This window comes from Fringilla coelebs, assembly GCF_963513975.1.
Source record: "Fringilla coelebs genome assembly, chromosome: 5".
Taxonomy (NCBI): Eukaryota; Metazoa; Chordata; class Aves; order Passeriformes; family Fringillidae; genus Fringilla; species Fringilla coelebs.
This window is the reverse complement of record NC_140033.1, coordinates 30,244,187-30,264,220: the sequence shown is the minus strand read 5'-3', so window position 1 is coordinate 30,264,220 and position 20,034 is coordinate 30,244,187. Positions and strand designations below refer to the sequence as shown.

The window sequence follows — 20,034 nt, the reverse complement described above, 5'->3', positions numbered from 1 at the left end:
AGGCAAAGTCCTGAGTTTAAGTTGATTTGATTTAGTTGCTTGAACCATGTGCACTTTGAAAATAGTAAACCTAATGCCTAATGAGTTCCTGTTATTTGTAAATTTCGATTTCACCCAGTTTAGTCACAGACTACTTAGAAGAAACACCAAAGTGCTGAATTCTAGATTTTGTGAGAACATGTTTTGTACACTATTTTCTCTTTCATATTTTTTTGTATTATGGTAATTACTACAGTATTTCAGTGTTTTGTTGTCAGGATATGAAAAGATGTGACTTAGTGGCAAGCACATGTTCTTCCTACAGGGGTGATTGTGGTGTAGTGCTTCTTCTGTTGAGAGTCTTATCGTACACGTGCATGCACAGGAGAGACAGCAGCACAGTGCATGCTGCCTTCTGTTCAAAATACTGGCTTGGAAAGAAAAATAAGGTGGGCTTTTAATTTTTGTGAATACATATTTCATCACCTTGTATCAATCTTTAGAAGGTTTTATTCATCTGTCTTCTGTATAAATGGAGCTGTTTTTTTCCCAAGGGGCTTAACTACAGCTCCAATGAATGTTTCCTCCTTATGGCTATTATGAGCCCAGCTGTGCACTTCTGTAAAGATTACGTCTGGAACTGACTTACAGAATTCAGAACATCTTAGGGAAGCAGTGTTATCAGTGCAGACTTACTGAGGAGTCACCCTGCAAGATTGCCTTAGTTTAGCATGTAGGGAAGCTGCACAGCTTTTCCCTCGCTGCTTTTGCATTGTCAAGAGCTGACAAAGGCTTGAGTAACATAATTTGTCCTCTAACAGAGTACGAAAGGGTTTTCTCACAGACTTGAGAAGTATCACTAAAGAGCCAGCTGGGACACAAGCCTAATTTTATATTACAGGTTAGATTGATCAGCTGGGAGTGTATACTTTGAATCAAATGAAGCTGCACTGTGACAACTAACTCCCCTAAGTGCCTTTTTTTGTTTTTATTCTGTTCCTTGCTGACTGGCAAGTTTAGCATTATCTAGTTTTTTTGTCTGCAAATTAAATTTACCTAGACATGGGGCCATCTTGGTTGTCAGTGGTCACCCTGAAACACACAGTTAGTATAGAGGTGCCACATAACTATACTTTGACATGTAATGTCACATGGTCTTATGAGCTAACCTCGCTGCTGCTGCCAGATATTGAAAATCTTGTGGGATAGTTGATGTACATTGACTTGTATACTTCAGCAGATTTCTCCACTGTTTACTATCACCTTTAAAATGAGATCAGGAGAGATCCTAAACTTCTGCTATCCATTCTACCTTTTTACACTGCAGTGAACAGAAGTGTTTTGCTTGCAAAACTCTAGAGTTCACTCTTGATTTATAGCAGCAGTTCAACACCCAACATTCTGTAAAAGACATGGTGTCCCCCACAGTTATAGAATATTCTCTTATTAAATGGCATTTTTCTTACTACTCTTATTTTTTGCTTAAGTCTTGCAGGTACTCTTTGGTTAAACTTCATTGAGGAGCACTGCCTATTCCACTGATTTAATAAGATCTGTACTGCAGGTTGAGACCGTTTATAACCATTATATATAGGAAGGAGATTACCTTGTGTGTGTGTGTGTTTGTGTGTGTGTGTCCACTGTAAGGTTCTTTCTTAAAACTCTTCATTTTCTGGATTGTCAGACCAGGTAGTGAGGGATAGTCATGGCATCTGAGTCACTGCAGCAGTTCTCAAGCATTTTGATGGAGTTGTGCCTGCCTTCCCTGTTTAGGAGGCAGTTTAGGGTGTTGTCCTGTCCAGTGCTGACTGGACATGAGTGAGTGTTTGCAGCTGCTATTTGTGTTGTTATTGTTGATTTGGCCACAAAAATGAAAGCATTGATTCTAGCAGGGACTTAGCAGTAGCCACAGCATCTGTAATTGAGGTATACATGTCAGTATCTTACTGCTAGATTGTGAAAAATCTGAGGATAGTATCCACTGTGTTGCTTTTGGTGGGGTGGCTTTTTTGGGTTTTTTGTGTAGGGAACGAGAAGAGCAACAGACAGCAGTGTACTGTTTAGTACAGTATAGTTCTAGCCATTTGGCTTTGGTGGTTTTCTCCTGTGACTTTACCTTGCATTTTCATGGTCCTGGCAGCTGATCTAGCTAGGTATTGCTGTGTCCTTGAAGGGAGTGCAGTTTGACAACAAAGTCTGAGTTTCTTTGCGCCTTACCACTGCCAAAAGGGGCAATGCCTTTTTATGTCTTCCCTCCCTCATTCTGTCACTTGCAGTGTCTTTGGACCCCTATGGCTCTTAGTGAGTCTGCTCACCATCACTAGTGGTGAGAAACATAGCTGCTTCTTTGGGTGGCTGCAAGCTGTCAGCTGTCTTGGGTAATTGCATCCTTAGAGGGTCTGGAAAGAGTCTTTAAATCAGCAGTATCTCCTTGCCTGAATAGCAGTGATTCTTTCCAAGACACTGGGTCTACATGAATAGGCTTAAACCACCTATAGAAAAAGATTTCTCTCTTTATTCCCCAAGGCATAGTGCTGGTCTTTCTTTCTCCTCATCTTTGTTGGTTCTATTGGATTTGATTTGGGAATGCAGACAAGGTGCAATTTGAGCTTACAAAGAGTAAAGATCCTCTTTAAAAGCCTGCTTTTGAGTGCCACCGTAGGTTCTATTCTCACTAATGTGCTGGACCAAGAGATTTTATGCACAAAGGAGAAAATCCAGGATAAGTGCTTCCAGATTCTCAATGTAGCCCTCATTTATTGAAGGGCAAACAGCATTACTCAATTGTCACTTGAAGCAAGTCTACCTTCCAGGCTCTTCTGACAAATCAGATGTTTTTCCAAATAAAAAATAAAACAACTGTGAGGGTTCTTGATGTACTTGGACAAATACCCAGCAATGTGGTTTTTTTCCTTTTTTTTTTTTTTGGTGTGTGTGTGTTGTGTTAGATATAGTGATACAAGTGGATCAAAAGCTTTTCAAATGTCCAACTGCCATTGGAAATTATAAGTATTTTCTCAGCCCATCTCTTAGACAGCCCAAGAGTTCTGGCAAAATATTTAAAAGTTTTCATCAGTTCCCAGTAATGGTCCAGAGATTAGGATGAGCCCATATGAAGAACTTCAGAGCAGGATACATGTTCTGTCATTAACTACTAAAACTACAATAACAAAAACCACCACCACCAAAAATCTGGTTTTGTGAAAGTGACTAGTTGTTGAGGTTTGTTTTCTTCAAAAACATATTTGCTGAGGGAGTGGCTTAAACATCTTTCCCAGGTTTCTTAATGACCATGAAAATGAATAGGGAGAAACAGAGTCCTTCCTATTACTGCCCAAAAATTTGATGGGACTAAAGGGTGTTATTTTTGTCTATTAAGCAGATAAATTCTGTGTATTTAATATATGTCTTGCTGTTGTTTCGTAATTGATTGTTTCTTGAGTTATTAAAAAATCAAAACACAACTAAGAGTCCCCCAAATCCTTTTTAAAGGAAAATATTTTTAATAGAAACAGAACAGTCTAAGTAAATGCTACTCTGAGTATTAGTGCAACATGTATCTAAAAAATGGAAAGTTTGACTACAAATGTTTCTTGAGTTAAATCTGTTGCAGAAATGAGTAAGGTATCTTGGACATCATTTTGCACTTTCTCATTGGAGACTTCATTGCATGTGTTCTTGATTTCCATCCCCCTTTCCAGCAGAACTGGGGTGCTTCTGTGTAGATAAGTCTCTAGACTGTTAGTGTGTTGGAGGAAGAGTGTATTTAGTTGTTGCATTATATTTGCAGGGTATAAAGAATGCTTGTAAAGACTTGATCTTCTAGTTAGGCAAAAAGGAGGCATGTGCTAATTTCATGTGTCACTTATAACTAGGCTTCTGTAATTTTTTTAATCCAATGCTTTTTCTATGTCTATTTAAGATTATAATATAATAGATTCATTAAGAAATTAAGAGGCATGACTTTGAACAGACCAAGTCTTTTCTTTCCACATGCACAATGAATTAGTGTTGAAATACATCTGTGTTTTTAGGTTGTGAGTTGTATGAAGTAGTTTGTGTGAATCACAGTTGTACTTTTGTGATGTAGGAAATAGTTTAATGTGTGCATGGCACGTTGTTTAAATTCTTCATGAAGCTGAGTTCCTCAGATGGAGAGGGACAAATCTGTTACCACAATCTACAGTCAACTCTCTTTAAGCACTTTTGTTGGCAGATGCATTCCATGAAAACAAGAACAGGAATTTCATTTCCTTGGAAGAATAGCCTGGAAACTTTAACATTTAATTATTTTAATGGAGTAGGGAAATGAAGTAGTGTTATGTACCTGTCCTAGTGTTTCTGATCACTGTTCTCAGTTTAATATACTAGTATACCTTTGTCTTTATGTCAAATATGAAATAAAGTATTATTTCTCTTAGAAAGTAATTCCATTGAGAATGTACAAGCACCAGAAAAATACCATCTTGGCTATAATGTTATGCTGTCTTTAGGCATTCTTAGGAAGGATTATCTAGAGTTTGGAGAGGGGTGTGATATGTTGGTGGGGTTTTTTTGTTGTGGTTTTTTTTGGGGGGGTGGGGGTGGGGGTGGGGTTGTTGTCAGCACAGAATCACAAGGTTGGAAGAGACATTCAAGACCATCAAGTCCAATCCATGCACTAGCACCTCAACTAAACCATGGCACCGAGTGCCAGATCCAGTATTTGTTTAAACACATCCAGGAATGGTGACTGCACCACCTCCCAGGGCAGGCCATTCCAATACTTTATCATTCTTTCTGTAGAAAACTTTTTCCTAATATCCAACCTGTATTTCCCTCGATGCAGCTTGAGACTGTGTCCTCTGGTTCTGTCAGTTGCTGCTGGAGAAAGAGATGAACCCCCAGCTGACTACAACCACCTTTCAGGGAGTTGTAGAGAGTGATAAGGTCACCCCTGAGTCTCCTTTTCTCCAGGCTGAGCCACCTCAGCTCCCTCAGTCGTTCCTCACGGGGTTTGTGTTCCAAGCCCCCCACCAGCTTCGTTGCCTCCTCTGGACGCACTCAAGTGTCTCAATGTCATTCCCAAACTGAGGGCCCAGAGCTGGACACAGCACTCAAGGTGTGACCTCACCTGTGTTGAGGACAGGGGGAGAATGACCTCCCTGCTCCTGCTGGCCACACTATTCCTGACACAGGCCAGGATCCCTTGGCCGTTTTGGCCACCAGGGCACTGCTGGCTCATGTTCAGGCAGCTGTCGACCAGTCCCCCCAGGTCCCTTTGTGCCTGGGCACTGTCCAGCCACACCATCCCCAGCCCACAGCATTGCAGGGGGTTATTATGGCTAAAATGCAGGACTCAGCACTTGGATTTATTAAACTGCATCTTACTGGACTCTGCCCATCCATCCAACCATTCCAGGTCTCTCTTCAGAGCCCTCCTACCTTCCAACAGATCAACACACAATCCCAGCTTAATGTCATCTGCAAATTTACTAATGAAAGACTCAACACCCTCATCCATGCCATCAATGACTATATTGAACAGAACTGGTCCCAGCACAGACCCCTGAGGGACACCACTGGTGCCTGGCCCCAGCTGGATGCAGCACCGTTCACCACCACTCTCTGGGCCTGGCCATCCAGCCAGTTCCTCACCCAGCAAAGAGTGCCCTGTGCAAGCCGTGGGCTGCCAGCTTTTCCAGGAGTGTGCTGTGGGAGACAGTGTCAAAGGCATAAACATAGTATAGTGTTTGTTGCTGTCTTATCACATTTTGGGAAAAATAAGTATTCTATTGTTTATGTTCTTTGCTCTTTGTAAACCACCAGGTTCTCTTTTCCCAGCTCTTAATGCTTTTAATCATATAATTGTAATAACAATTAACTCTTCTGCTATTCTAATGCCTGTGATGCCCCTTTTAAAGTAGTGGAGAAAAAGTCTTTTCAAAGTTAATTTGTTAAATAGTGTGTAAATTATTATTATATCTTTTACTTAATTTATAAAAATTTCAGTAGTAATAAATTCCTCTGCTGTGTTGTGCAAAATGCAATGTCAAACTCATGAAGTTGTGCTGTGCAAAGTGATCTGTGAAATCCATTAGCAGCACTCAGTATCTGTTTAAATAACAGGCTTGTGAGAAGAATGGGGTAACACCACATAAATGTTTTCAGTTGCTGCATGTCTTGGATTACTGATATTCTGTCAGAATTTTAGGATTTCTGTTTTTCTAATTATAAGTGTGTCAGAATTTATGGGATGTCTGTGTCTAGAAAGAGTACAATGGAGTAAAAGGTTACTTTTTCTGGGGAAAAACAAATTTGAAGAGCTTCTGTGTTCTGTTTCTGCAATCTGTTTTAGTGAATTCACAACCTCTTTTATAATAAGTGTGAACTCAAAAGCTACTCCTTAATTTGGTATCTAGGTTGTGTCTATTTAAATAATTTTCTATGGATGTATGCATAAAGCAGAATTCTTGATCTTGTCTTGAAACTGACTCAGCTATAAGGTGTCCTGGGACTTCTACGGTTGAAACATGTTTGAGTACAGCTTGTGGAATTTTTGGCTTCTGTAAAGCACTGCTGAGGTTTTAAGATGTAGGGCAGAAGGATGTTCTTATATTTTGTGTATAAAAGCATCTATACTGCACTCTACTGTATGATTTACACTTTCTGGGGCCAAAGCCACTTGTGCAAATCAGATGAAAGCAACAGACCACAGTCTCCTAAATTCAGATGTGGTTTTTGTGGTCTTACCTGTCCTAATTTCACACAGATTTTGCTTATTGAAGACATAAATTTTAAAGGAGCAGCTTGACTTTGGTTGGGTTTCCTTTTGCTTAGCTTGCAAAAGGTGGAGGTCTGGACAGTGATTGTTCTGCCAACAGAACTCACCTGTAGCTTACAGCATTGGCTGCAATTGGGTCAGTGTTAGTGTTAGTGCTGGTAACCAGCCTACAGTTGATGCCATGTATTAATGATAACTTTTGTAATAATTTGAGGTATAAAAATGCGATAGCAGTGTAGGGAGAAATTTCCTTAAAGCTAGGCTTTTCTTTCCTTGTCCCTTCACTTTCCCCTACCCTCAATTGGATTGATTACCGTGTTCCCTTTGGGGAATCAAGTAATTTCTAATAGGAATATCAAAGCCTATTTGAATTCTAATTGCAGATTTCTAATTAGTTTCACCATTTCTTTAGCAAACTGCCTGTGTTTTGAGACTCACAGATCTGAGTCCTGATTTCTTATGTTGCCTAAGCAAATGAGAAGTATACGTGATGGCAATGTGCAGCAGAGTTGCTTTTCTTAGTATAAAAAATGATCATTAAAACAGTTCTGCTGCCAAGATCAAGCAATAAAGACTTGATCAGAAGAAAAGTTTGGGGAAGCAAATTCTGTGTCTCCCTCTTCTAGATGTCGTGGTGGTAAAGGAAAAGTATTGTAGTTTCTGAGTGAAATAGGAGGAAATTTAGTTAGGAGTGTGTTTGTGGCAGTTTCAGCTCTGTCCCGCTACTTTGTCTAGCAAAGATGTTGAAGGGTGAGAGTAAACCTCAGTTGGTTTGCTTCAGGTTTGAATGCTTAAGTAGCAGACCTTGGTAATCTCTGGTTTCTTCAATGTCTTCAGAAGTTTTAGTTTGTCCTTTAAATACTAATAGTTTTTAAAGCTTCATATAGTTTTGAAGAAACCTGTTGTTCCCTCTGGGGCTTGGGTTGGAGCTTTAGGTGTATATACTATCTCTGCTGTGACCACAGGAGTTTGGAAATGCAGGAGATTCAGTCCTTGGTATAGATATTCTTTTTTCAAGTGGGTTTCATTCTACATGTATTAAGTAAAATTCCAAAGAACATATACTTGCTATTTCTTATGTAGGGTCAAATTCTTTCAGCTTTTGTGATGTGGATCACTGGGATGTACTTCATCTGTGCTAGCTCTTTCACAGAGCAGTTAAGAAGTGCACCCCCATTCATGATACTGCGCTGCACCTGTGCTTGTGACCTGTCCCTTGTTTGATATAAATTTCTTTACATGTTTTACTGAGTGCAAATAGTTTTGATTATTTCATTCTTGCTTTTGTCATACAAATATAAGGTGGTTTCATTTTTCTAACTCACCACTACTATGGGCAAAACTATGTTTTACAAACTCTAGGTTTGTAAAACAACCAACTCTTGTGCTGCTAGAGTGTTTAAAGTTTGTTGCTTCAACTATTTGCATAGGGCAGTTTGCAGGTGTTAGTTACTGCCATGTTGCATGGGGTCGTTTGCATGGAAACTTAGCAATATGTTGGATTTTTAAAAATAAAAGCACCAGTGGTAGTCTTAAAACACTGCAGAAACTTTGCAGCTGTTGAACAAAAGCAAATTTTGAAGTTGGAAACATCAGTTGCTAGACAGCAATAATGATACTTATAAATTGTAAGCAATGTATTAACTTCTAATACCATGTATTTCTACTCTACAATGGAGAATACTCATTAATTTTTTTATTTTCAAGTTGCAATCTAAATGAACTGGTTCTGTGTTTTCCAGACTACATTTTGTAAGATGAAGAACAGAAAGCAATGTATTCAAGATACTGAGGATCAGACACATGAAGGCATGGAAGGTAAAGTTTGTGTGTGAAGCATATTATTCAGGTTCAAGCTGTGAAGGTCTGATTTTTTTCATTTGCTCTCTCAATTAGTATGCTCATTGTTTTGAAAGAAGTTGTGTAAATATAACCACTCTCTCATAATATTTGGCGTTGGCCTGTGAGGTCCCCAAATAATTTCCTGTCTCTTGTTATTACCTGTTAACTTCTAGTAGCAAAGCAAAAATGTTGATAGCAATTGCTATTCAGAGAAAACTATTATTCAGAGTAAAATTCCTTGAAGAAGAGGAATATTTTTGTATTCTGAAAGCACTATCTAACTCTAACAAAATCGGGAGCATTTTTTGTTTAATGTACATGATTAGGTAAATAGTTGAAGATATTCAGATTAAGATAATTCTAAGACAAAAAAGCTAAAGGAAAGGTAGACCATATGTATATAAGATAATATAGAATATGCTGGTGTAATTTAAGTCATGGAGAGAGTGCAAACACGCAAGGAGAAAGAACGTAGGAGAATTATATCTAAATGACTACATAACCAAGAGGAAACACTGTGATACCTGCTTTATTGAAATATCCCTGTAATTAACTTTGTTTTGATGGCAAAGACTGGTACAGTAGTCTATGAAATAAGTTGCTTAACTTTCTTCATTTGAGACAGTTTTCTGCAGTTAGAAGCAAGTGGAATTCAAGTTTTCAGGTCTAATGCAGCCAAGAAGCTGGCCAGAGAAGTACTTGAAAGAATTCGTACTTCTTTATTATTCAAATCTAGAAGGACTTTGTTTCAAAAACTGTCAAAACTTCTAAGTGTCAGTGTTAATAATGCCAGGTGAAGAAAACGAGGAAAGCTGTTCCTGTTCTACATTATTGTATGATGACAACACGTGCCCCATCTGTCTGAACTGCCTTCTAGAACAAGAGATTGGGTTTCCTGAGAACTGCAGTCATACCTTTTGCATGACTTGTATTCTTAAATGGGCTGAGGTAAGACTGAGCACCAAGGTGTGCTTTTATTTTTCAGTGAAATCTATTGCATCTAATACCTACAGATATATATTTTTTTAAAGTTACAGATTTTGGCTTTGCACAGAAGAGTTCAGTGAGCAATTTGTAAATAGATTTTGGAAAACTTTGTTCTTAATGTGAAAAAGTATTTTGAGTTTTCTTTCACTAGGCAATCTTACTCTGGTAACTTAATGGTTGCTAGAGATTAGGGATGGGTAAACAGGGTGGTGTTGGCTGTTTGGAAGATCAGACAGTATTAATTCATGCTATAATATTGCATTGTTGTTAGCTTAATCTTACTTTGTGATAACCCTTAGGCTGTTTGTCATAGTGTCAACTCAGGGCTGGGAACAGTATATATTCATGTTAGTCTACAAAATGAGTGATACAACCTTAGTTTTCTACCTGTAAAGAGAATTCAGCTAAAAGCTTTACTGCTGTTCTGAAAAAAAAAATATTCATTTTAATGATGGCTGGGTTTTGTTGTATGTCAATAACTTAGTTCTGGAATGTTAAAGAAGAATGACTTGTTAAAGAAATCCTTGATGACCTTGTTCTATTTAATCCATTTTCCCTAAGCTATGTTATGCAATCATTGCATTCAGTCTGGAGTCTTTACCTTTCCTGTAACTTTTTCAATTATCAATGTAAAACATCAAATTAATATTGCTTTGTACTGAGATGGGTGGGGGTTGCTGCCTTTTGTCCCGCGTCTATGGACTTGAATTTTTTGTTTGTCACTTCAGTGAAACCACTGTTTGGTTTCTTTCATTCTTTTGAAGTAGATTATGATTTTGGTTGCAGTATTGCCTTTAGAACATTGGTATCCCTTGGTTGGTATGTATATATGCAATATGCTTATTCTTGCTATGTTTTAACCTTAATTTCTGTGCTATTTATTAGTGAAAGCCAGTGGTAACACAATTTTCTGAAGAATTTATATGAACTTCAGAGCATTAAAAAAAAGGTTATTACATTGAAATGGCTTTAGATTTACAAGCCAGATAATAAACAAAGTTTCCTGTTGCCAGATTTTCTGTTTTGCATTCGATTCATTGGAGCAATTTGATTTGTAAGGGAAGAGGAAATTCTCACCTGTAATTTTACCCTGAGTGACTTAGCTGGTTGCTATAATGACAGCTGAAAAGCATTAAACAGTGACATGCACAGGGAAGCAGTACAGTATATTGGCTTGCTGCTGGATTCGAGTTTATTCACATTGTCTAACAGATGCTTTTAAGCCAAATGAGGAAGAGAAATTTTCTTCTAAAGGGGCAGGTGAGTGATACGACATTCTTCTTGTCAAGTCAGGTTTTTTTTTTTGTGGTCTGAGGTGCTATTCAAATAGAATAAAAGCAACTTCTCTTAAAAGTTGACAGGTAAAGTAGATGTGATGCCATAAAAAAGATGTGCGGGTGTTTCTAAAGCTACATAAGGCTCTGCTGCTTTTCATTAGCGACATCAGATAGGTAAAACCAGCCAGGCTTCCTTTCCTGAGGTTACTAGACAGCCAGGCCTGTTGAGTTCATGGAACTCCACTGCCTAATTTAGTAGTTTTAATTAAAAGTAAAGCGACAAAATAAGTGTTGAAGCCTGGGTGACAGTTCAGGGGCTTCAGCTGTGAGAAGCAGATGAGGTTCTATAGATTTGAACGATAGAAAAATATTATAAGCCTGTCACCATTTAAAATATACTGATGCTGTGTGCTTTTTGCCTGTTATTAATATTTAGTAACTGCATGTGTTCTTTTCTGAGAAATGTTGCATAACAGCCAGCTTTTTCTGGTTCCTGGTTGATGATAACCATATTTTAATCATTCCGAGTAATGAAGATATAAAAAAGATAGAAAAATTACCTGCTGTCTAAAAAATACACTGCCCTATTCTGGGTAAAGATTAAGGTTTTTTTTAGGTGTATAAACAAATTGCTTCTAGAAATGGTATTTTCTTCTTTAAGTGCTGGAGAAAAGCAAAATTGCGAATAAAATGATTGAATTAAATCTTAAAAAAACCCACAACTAATATTCACATTATTTGACATGTTCTTTTGTGTATCTTCAGTTCTGCTTCATACAGTTAGAGGCTCTGCCAGCAGTCTGTGTTCATGTGTTCAAGTTGGGTATTTATTTTATTTTTCTGTGTTGCATCTGGACTATAAAATATAACAGGAAAAGCTGCTTCTTTAAAGTGTTGCTTTCAAATTGTATATAATCATTGTTCTCCTGAGAGTTTATGGCTTTTTTATATAACTGTGTAGACTCTAATCAAAAGCAGGGTAGTTTAGGCAAAAGATTAGTGTTTTACTGTTCTGCTCCCTCTTCAATCTACAGGAGATTTTCAACACTGCAGCTGCAGTAAAGTGTCCTGTACCAGCAGATCTTCTGTCTGAAAGCAGCAGTTTTAACACTTTGAACATCTTACTTTTTAAGAAGTGAGAGAATATAGATTTTTAAAAAGCACTTAAAAGCAATAAAAAAGCAATGTATAAAAATGGCCTTTATTCCAAGGGTAAAGAGGGGTAGGAAACTCACCATGGAACAGGTCTAATACATTAGATCCTGTTGGCTAAATCTGAATATTTAGTTTCAGAATTAAATAGCATTACAGTTGACTCAGTACTGTATTTTCTTTCCCTTTGAAGAAAGATGTCTAAAGCCTAAAAGAAAAGTGAGGGGCAGACCAAGAATCCCCACAAAAGATTTAATCTTCAGAGTAACTTTTTAATATGTCCCTTGAATTGTTCTTCTCTTTGGCTGTGTTAATTGTGGCATTTGAGAGCATTGCTATGCACAAAATCAGTTGCCTATACTATTAAACTCTTCTATACTATTAGACACTGTCAACTTGTGTGCTTTTGGCTGTGCTAAGTAGTGCTGTCCCAGTCACTGCTGGGGGCTGTTTTCACTAGGCAAAGAAGATTAACATAAATGTTTGTCATCCTGTGCCAGGTGTCAACCATTTCTGGTGGTGGTGGTGTAATTAATAATGAAGACTCTCAAGCTTGAGGCTTTGTATTTCAGTGAGTCTGTGCTGGAAGATCATAAAAAGTAGAAGGTGCTAAATCAGGAGCTGAGGTTACTGGATGCACCCTTCAGTGGGAATGTAGAAGGATAGTGTAAGTGAAGGGTTGCTTTCAGTGCAAAGAGCATTTATGTGGTAACATTTTTCTGGCCACATAATAAAAGGGGGGAGGGTCTAGCCAACAACAAAACTCCCCTATCTAGGCTCTTTAAACACCCCAGTAATGTTGTGTTACACCAAAGTAAGCAATTACATTAATGTGTTTCTGTCATCTGTAATACTACTAGTATATTTAAATTACTTGGGTCAAAACTGATTTTTTTAAACTTTTTTTTCTGATAAACTTGTACTTTGTATTTTCACTGATATGCACATGTTTTAGTTTATAATAATTGGCTCTGAAAGGATTTAAGTGAAACTGATACAAAGAAAAGTTAACTAGCCATCTGTGGCAAACATGCACCAAGTTGTTAACACCACCTCAGCTAAGACAACTGCTTTAGCAGCTGTGGTGTTGTGCTTGTATGCATTAGAGAAGAATCTCTATCTTTGTTTTTCTATTCTATTCAAAGAAAACAGTCATAGAAGCAATAAATATTTACTGCAGGCTCTTTAGCTTCCTTTCTGTTCTTCAGAGTGCTAAGAAATGCACTGGAGATTTCTATCTCTGTTCTTCTATTAATTCCTCTTATGAACTGTCATGAGAGATGAGTGTTGAAGAAAAGATTCAGTGTGTTGTCTGCACTATTACAATGTTTGTGTAACAGATATTGATTTCAGTGACCCTCACCTACCAAGCTTATTTATCTCATGCTCTGGCCCTGGTTTCCCACATTATTTTTTCCCTGTGTGGAGAATTTGAAAGTGGAGTATGTACAGTCATAAATTCTCCAAAGTGTTGGGGCATATTCAGGTAGGCCCTGTACAGGATGTGTGGTTGAAATAAACTAAATAGCACTAAGCAGTTGGCACAAAGAGCTGTCTTGCAGTATCTTTCTAGTGGATGTTCTTAGGTGTTTATTCATAGATTTTGATGTTCAGTTCTTAGAGCAGTTGTTGTCTTTGTGCTCATACGAGGTTTGGATCATTGTGTATGTGGCATATACCACTGCGTTTGTATATTCTTCTGCCGTTAAGGAGAGTTACCTGTATGATAACTGGGATTCTTAATGTGTACGCTTTCTGATCTGGATCCTTTTTGTCTGAAGGATATAGGAAGGAATCAGCTTAAGTGGCAGCAACCTCACAGTGATCTGCAATACAGAGCACTGTGGGCAAAATTTATGACACTAGTAAATGAAACATAGATTGTGTTCAAAGAAACACAACCTAAAACCCCGAAAATAACAGCGGAAAAAACCTTATTGTTCGAGTATACCCAAAGTGATCTATACCTAGACAGTTCATCTGAGGACTGATGTTCAGAAAAACTGTATTAATCAAATTGTTTTGGAAACTGTAGATTTTAAGTACCTTTTTGAAAATTACATGTTTGCTTTGTAGTATACAGTTGTTCTTGGCTATTTTCCTGCTTAAGCAGGGCAGTTGGGCAAGGTGACTTCCAGAGATCTCTTCCAGCCTCAGCCACTTTGTGATTTTGCAAGAACATTTGTGTAGCAACTTATGAATGTTACGCTGTTGAAGTGCAGTGCAAAAGTCTAAGTGGTTTTCATTTTACTCCAGTTCTTCCAATAGTGTCAGTACAATTAAACTTAATTTGTTAACACTTTGTGGCAATTTTGAATTGGAACTTAAGAACTAGCCAGCTGTGTCATGTAGGTAGAGAGAAGAGAGCTGTTTAGATTTGTAACTAAGTAGTCTACTGATTAGCTGTTAAAACTGTAATCTGTTCTTTTGCGCTCTGTATTGTTACTATCAGTGATTTTTCCCTCCAAAAAAGACTTGTCAGAAATAGTGCTTTCTTAAAGGATAACTATAAAACTTTTAAATTTACTTGCTTTTTAAAAGTAGACTGAAAAAAAAGTAATGGTAAGGTTTTACGTTCTTCTAGAAAATAGTGCATTTTCTGAGGTCTTCCTACTTTCATTAAAATGTGGAGAGGGTGTTTCTCACCATATGTGGTGTAATGGTCTCCCTGTTCACTGAAGCTGGAGATGTTACTATGGGCTTTTTGCTGTACTGTTATTACAAGGTGAAGTGAAATATACAGACATTGCTTTAACAGTCTAAATCTCACTTTAAGTCTGAATTTAGTTAGGAGAATCTGTGCTTAACAGGTTATCTAAGAGTGCAGGATCATGTTTCTTTTTGTATCAGCTTTTCAATACAAAATTTGGAGAACAGACTTTATTATGAGCTACTTGAAGAAAAAAAAATTGGGGGAGGGATTTAAGGCAGCAACTCTAATTCTGTACTTGCATCTTGTTACTGCTTGTTATGAAACCTCATGACATAGAACTTGATGAGATGGGGGTATCTGTCAAAGTTGTTTTATCAGCCAAATATGTTTCGGGGTTAGCTTGCACCTGTTTGTATAGCTTTCTGAAATATAGTAGCTTTCTGGAATATAGTAGCTGCTTCATCCTTTTGCCCTCATCACTTTGTTCAAATGCTGTTTGAAGTGATGCAGTTAAAACTGAGGACCAATGCTCCTTGACTTTAGAGATCACAGTTCTGTGTCGCTCTAGTACAGTTACAGGAATATAGAAATTAATTTATACCTGTGGAGCTAAAGTAAGATTTTTCTAGAGGGTCATTAAAACCAAATAAAATACAATAAATTTTTTTTTTTTAATCTGAAAATGAAACATATTGCTTGTGGATAAATTTCCAGGGCTTGCAGATTTTTGTGAATGTTTATGTATTTTATTAAGAGAATTCTTCAGATATCACAGGATAGATGAAAGAATGAATCACTGTGGAGTTATCAGGTTTAACAGGAAAACTCTCAATAGTTCCATGTGGAAAATAAAACAATCAAAGATATTTTGAAGGTGAGCTACTAGTTTGTGCTTTTCCAAGGAAAGAATGGTTCAGAAGAAAGCAAGCAGGCCACTAATACCTGCTCTGAGGTTCTAATGATATTGATGATTATATTAAGTACTGCATGTTCTGATTTTTAAAGCTATGGTAAAGAAAGATATTGTAAAAATCTGTGGTTTTGATACATTTCACACACCTTCTCCCTTGCGCACAATAAAAGTGGCAGCTACTCCTCGGACTTGTGCCATCTCAGCATCTTCTTTCTTGTTTTAAATGTTCTTTATCAAAAAGTACAGTGTACATTCACAATTACTTACAATGCTCCCTGAACGGAGACCTCAGAAGAGTGGAATTGCTAACCTGCCTTTGATGAAAGAAGACTCAACACCTTTGTCACCTGAACCATGTTCTCAAAAAACATGAGAGATGAGTTAAAGGTCACCACTCCTCATAATTGGTTCTTGTAATGAATGTTGACTTTTTTTTACCTTTATTCCTTTCTGTAGCAGTATAAATCCTGTCTTGCTGTTGGGAAAATGGACAGGGGAAGAACTTTGGGTTTTTTCTTCCATTTTTTTCCAATATTTTAAAGGTTTGGTTTTATTTGATAGCAGACAGGTGAAAGCTGATGCATGTTTAGACAGAAGTAACCTCTAGTTTCCCTCGGGGTACCCAACAATTGTACTCCACCTGGGGACTGAGAGTGTACAACCAAATGTCCTGAGTTTCTCTAGTGATAATGTTGTCAGCTTACAGAAAATGCTAAGGCTACAAAAAGCAGCTGAGTAGGAGTGGAAAGAGCATCTGCTGTTTCTGAGCATCTCTGTACCTAATGGTTGTTTTTGACTCTTCCAGAATGTTTTCCTTCCTTTTTACTACTGTGTAAAACTGTATTAAGTTGTTAAACATTTGTTCAGAAGAACTGAACATTGAACATCTTTCTAGTGGAGCAAAACCAGCTGTTATTTGGATTGCTGCTAGTAACACTTAGTATTCTATGATACTTTATTGCAATGAATAAATGTAACTTGCAGTGACTTAAACTTGGGAAGATAACTTGACATTCATGTGTAAATTTAATGTAGGAAGAGACTGTATTGGATAAACATTTCAGCTAAGGTAGATCCTGAAATGAGAATAAAAATGGCTAAGAAAAAAACCTTCCTCCTACCTATCTTTTACAATCTGGCATATCTAAGAATGAAAGTATGTACCTTGATGTTTGCAGTGGATTCAGAAGCTACAGTGCATTGCATGCTATTAAATATCCTCACGGAACATTGCACTCCTGTGTTGCTGTGGGTTAGCTGTGCTTTGACTACAGGACAAGAATTGTCTTCATGATCTGAGTCCTTAGGGAACTGGCTTAATTACCCAATATGCTTTTTTTATCTGGGGCCTTGACACTGCAGAGAACAATGGTATCCCCCAAAAGAGGAAGTTTTTGGTTAGGACAAAATACAAGAGCATCAAAGGCTAGGTGATGGCTTTAACTTACATTCTTGTTCCTGAAACTACCCGTGGGAATTTTTTTTTGTTTGTTTAATGGGTTTGGATTTTTTTTTAATCAGTCTTGTTTGGTTCTATCTACTTCAGTTGAAATCAGAAGCTCAGAAACTTCCTGAATGCTCCATGTTTGGGGGCTGGTATGTGAAAAAGAAGTTGAGCAGTCCTTGAAATTGAGAAAAGAGCAGAATTAACTGGAAGATTAGAAGGCCTGATGAAAAGACAGGAATGAAGTTCACTACTGGATTTTGGGGCAGAGTTCATATGCAGATTTTTCCTAGCTGCTTACATAATTCTAGTATGGCATCTTGCTTGCATAGATGCCCTGTAGCTCTCTAAATTGCAGAAATTATATGCCTCTTCAGGGCAAGCAGTTCCTATACTGGATCTTGTTCAGTGAATGAATTAGGGGTGGAGACTGGGTGTGTGTTTCGGTTTTTTATTTTGTTTTACAAGTGTTGAACTGAGCCTCTGAAGGCCAGTGGGATTAAGGTGGGTGTGGAGGTGATGACAAAACCTTCAAACCAAACAAAGAACCATCCCCCACAGCAAACATGTCTGGAATTAAAAGGAATAAAAGAGTTCTCTCACAGCAAAAGTTAATATCTAATGTGGATTTTTCTTAAAGCTGATTCACTATATGATCCACTTATGTGGCACTTCAGTTGAAATTTCCTATTTCCCTGCTTAATAATGTGTTATTGTTCTCTGTGTGTGTGTTTTATCTGATGTAGTGCAGCCTCAATAGGAGAGCATTTAGGCGATCAGGGAAAAACAATAAATGGCTATTTCCATCAAACAGTAGGGTAAAATAGCCTTCAGTTCCCTTTTCTTGAAAATTGATTTGTAAAACTTTAGATGTGTTGCATGTGGGAATCTGTTGTCTGCTGACTGCAACAAAAGAGATATGTTATGACCACTGTTTGCTTTCTGCACTACCAGTTTTATGTTTTGGAGGAGACACAATGCAACACACTTTCTGTTGAAAATAGAATTAAGAAACAAAATGTTAGAACAATATGAAATGTAGAGGATGTTTGCATATTGTTATGCTTTTCAGTGTGTTATCAACATTAATCTTACATAGATTCCAGAGCAGTATACCGACTACTAAGAAAAATAAGCCAAAATCAGGACATATTCGTATAAAATCAGTTGCCTAAAAGGAATTAAAAGACCAGAAAATGAAGGTAACTTGATGTAAAATGCATTAAATGCTTTTCCTTTTTTAAACACAACTTCTGGGTTATATTCTGGTTTCCTTTAGATTTTTCCTGAAAGAGCAATCTGCTTATATAAAACAAAATACTGAGTGTATGGATAATGTGTCCAAATGCATTCTTACTGTAGACAAATTGGGATTTCGTGTGCTTCTGTACGCTACTATAATAGTGAATAAAAGTTTAGAAAAGGGCTTCTCTTAGCTCATTACCAAGATTGTAATAAGAAAAATAATTTTTCAGACACAGGCTTCATGTCCTATTGATCGCAGACCATTTCAAGCAGTGTGCAGGCTGGATGCACTGGATAAGCAGATAAAGGTATGTTCCAGACTTATTTTCTAAAATAATTTCCCATGTAGGAGCATCCAAGTTATGCTGCAGCCTTCCATTCATATAAAATGAAATGTGTTGTGTTAAATAAACTTTCCAAACAAAGTTATTACTGTTTGAATGTTTCTATTGCATATTTGAAGCTAGGAATTATTCTTAATTATTTTTTCAGAGCTAGTATTTACCATAGTAATAATAATCATAAAGTTGCTGTTACTACTTTCTAGTAGCATTCATGATATATCCAAGACTAGAAGTATAGTAATTGGTCTCAAAGTGTTTTTTAAACTAGGTTTTGTAAACTACTGCTATACCAATTATCCTGCAATATTGCCTTTTTTTTTAAACTGAGGTGAATCTTCTGTATTCACAGCCTCCAATTCCCAGACAAAAACACAAAAAGGCAATTAATGTTAAACGTTGTTCAACCAAAAGCAGAATTTTTTTCAGTTCTGAATTCTTCTTAAAAATACTGATATGGAGAGTAGTTTATCAAGTAGGAAAAAACCTCTTCTGATAGTTGATCTTGAAAATGCATATAGAAAGATCCTGGTGATTCCATGTACAATTTGAAAATTTTATGATGAAATTATGCTTATAAGCAGTTCATAAGCTGCTGGTCTTGAACTTTGTGACACTTAGAAAACAGCCTTTCACTACTCATTTCTTGTATATCTGGAGGCCCAGGCAGTCCCTGTGAAGGAGCCATGCTGGCAACTAGAGATGCTTCCTTCTCATAGGAAACCGTAAACTTGTGTGTTTTGTCTTCTTTATTTCTGAAGAATCAAGGAAGCAGTTGAAATGGGATAAACTGAAGTTTGCATTTGGAAAAGTGTAAAGGCTGTATCAAAATGCAGTTTGAAAGATTGTCTGTTCACAGAATTGCAGTGTAAACAGATGGGCAGAGAAAAATGTCCTTCCCTGAAAAAGAGCCACTGGAGCCGTAGGAATAGATGGAATGTGTACCAAGATATACAGACACAGTGGTCAGCATCATCAGTGGTGCAGTCAGGAGACTGGCAGCTTTCTCTTTGTGATATTCAGAATTAGCATGCTAATATGTTAGGGGTTGCATAAAAAGCCAGATTTTGGGGATGAGGAAATACAAAGTTTCTAATGCAAGCAATTACAATGTAGCCATTGAAGCAACTTCACAGTGTGAAATAGGAGTTTTATTGCTCTCAGTGTTTTTGAGATGTGACAAAAACTCAGTTATTTTACTCTAGAAGAAAATTGGGTGTGTTTTAATTATGAGGAAGCATATTAAGTTGAGTGGTAGTTCAGCATTTTCCCAAGGTGAACCTTGTGTATTCTGAACAGCCAACTTAGTTTTAAAAAACTTAGCTTATAGATTTGTAATGGAAACTAGTGCATAGCTCTGAGACACTTGCCATGGCAGTCAGAATGTTCAGGGCTTTTTTCATCCTGTGAACTTAGTATGCATCTCAGGCATTGTCAA

At 37.3% G+C, this 20,034-nt stretch overlaps 1 protein-coding gene across 2 annotated transcripts in view; it reads left to right on the top strand.

Moving 5' to 3' along the window:
- SCAF11 (SR-related CTD associated factor 11) overlaps window positions 1-20,034 on the top strand; it is a 50,857-nt gene that overhangs the window by 8,753 nt on the left and 22,070 nt on the right. For both annotated transcript variants that reach the window (XM_084206992.1, XM_084206993.1), the window contains exons 2-4: window positions 8,485-8,560; window positions 9,378-9,532; window positions 18,486-18,563. In XM_084206992.1, coding sequence (XP_084063118.1) covers window positions 8,500-8,560; window positions 9,378-9,532; window positions 18,486-18,563 — 294 coding nt within the window. In that variant the 5' untranslated portion in view covers window positions 8,485-8,499. The remainder of the gene's footprint in view (window positions 1-8,484; window positions 8,561-9,377; window positions 9,533-18,485; window positions 18,564-20,034) is intronic.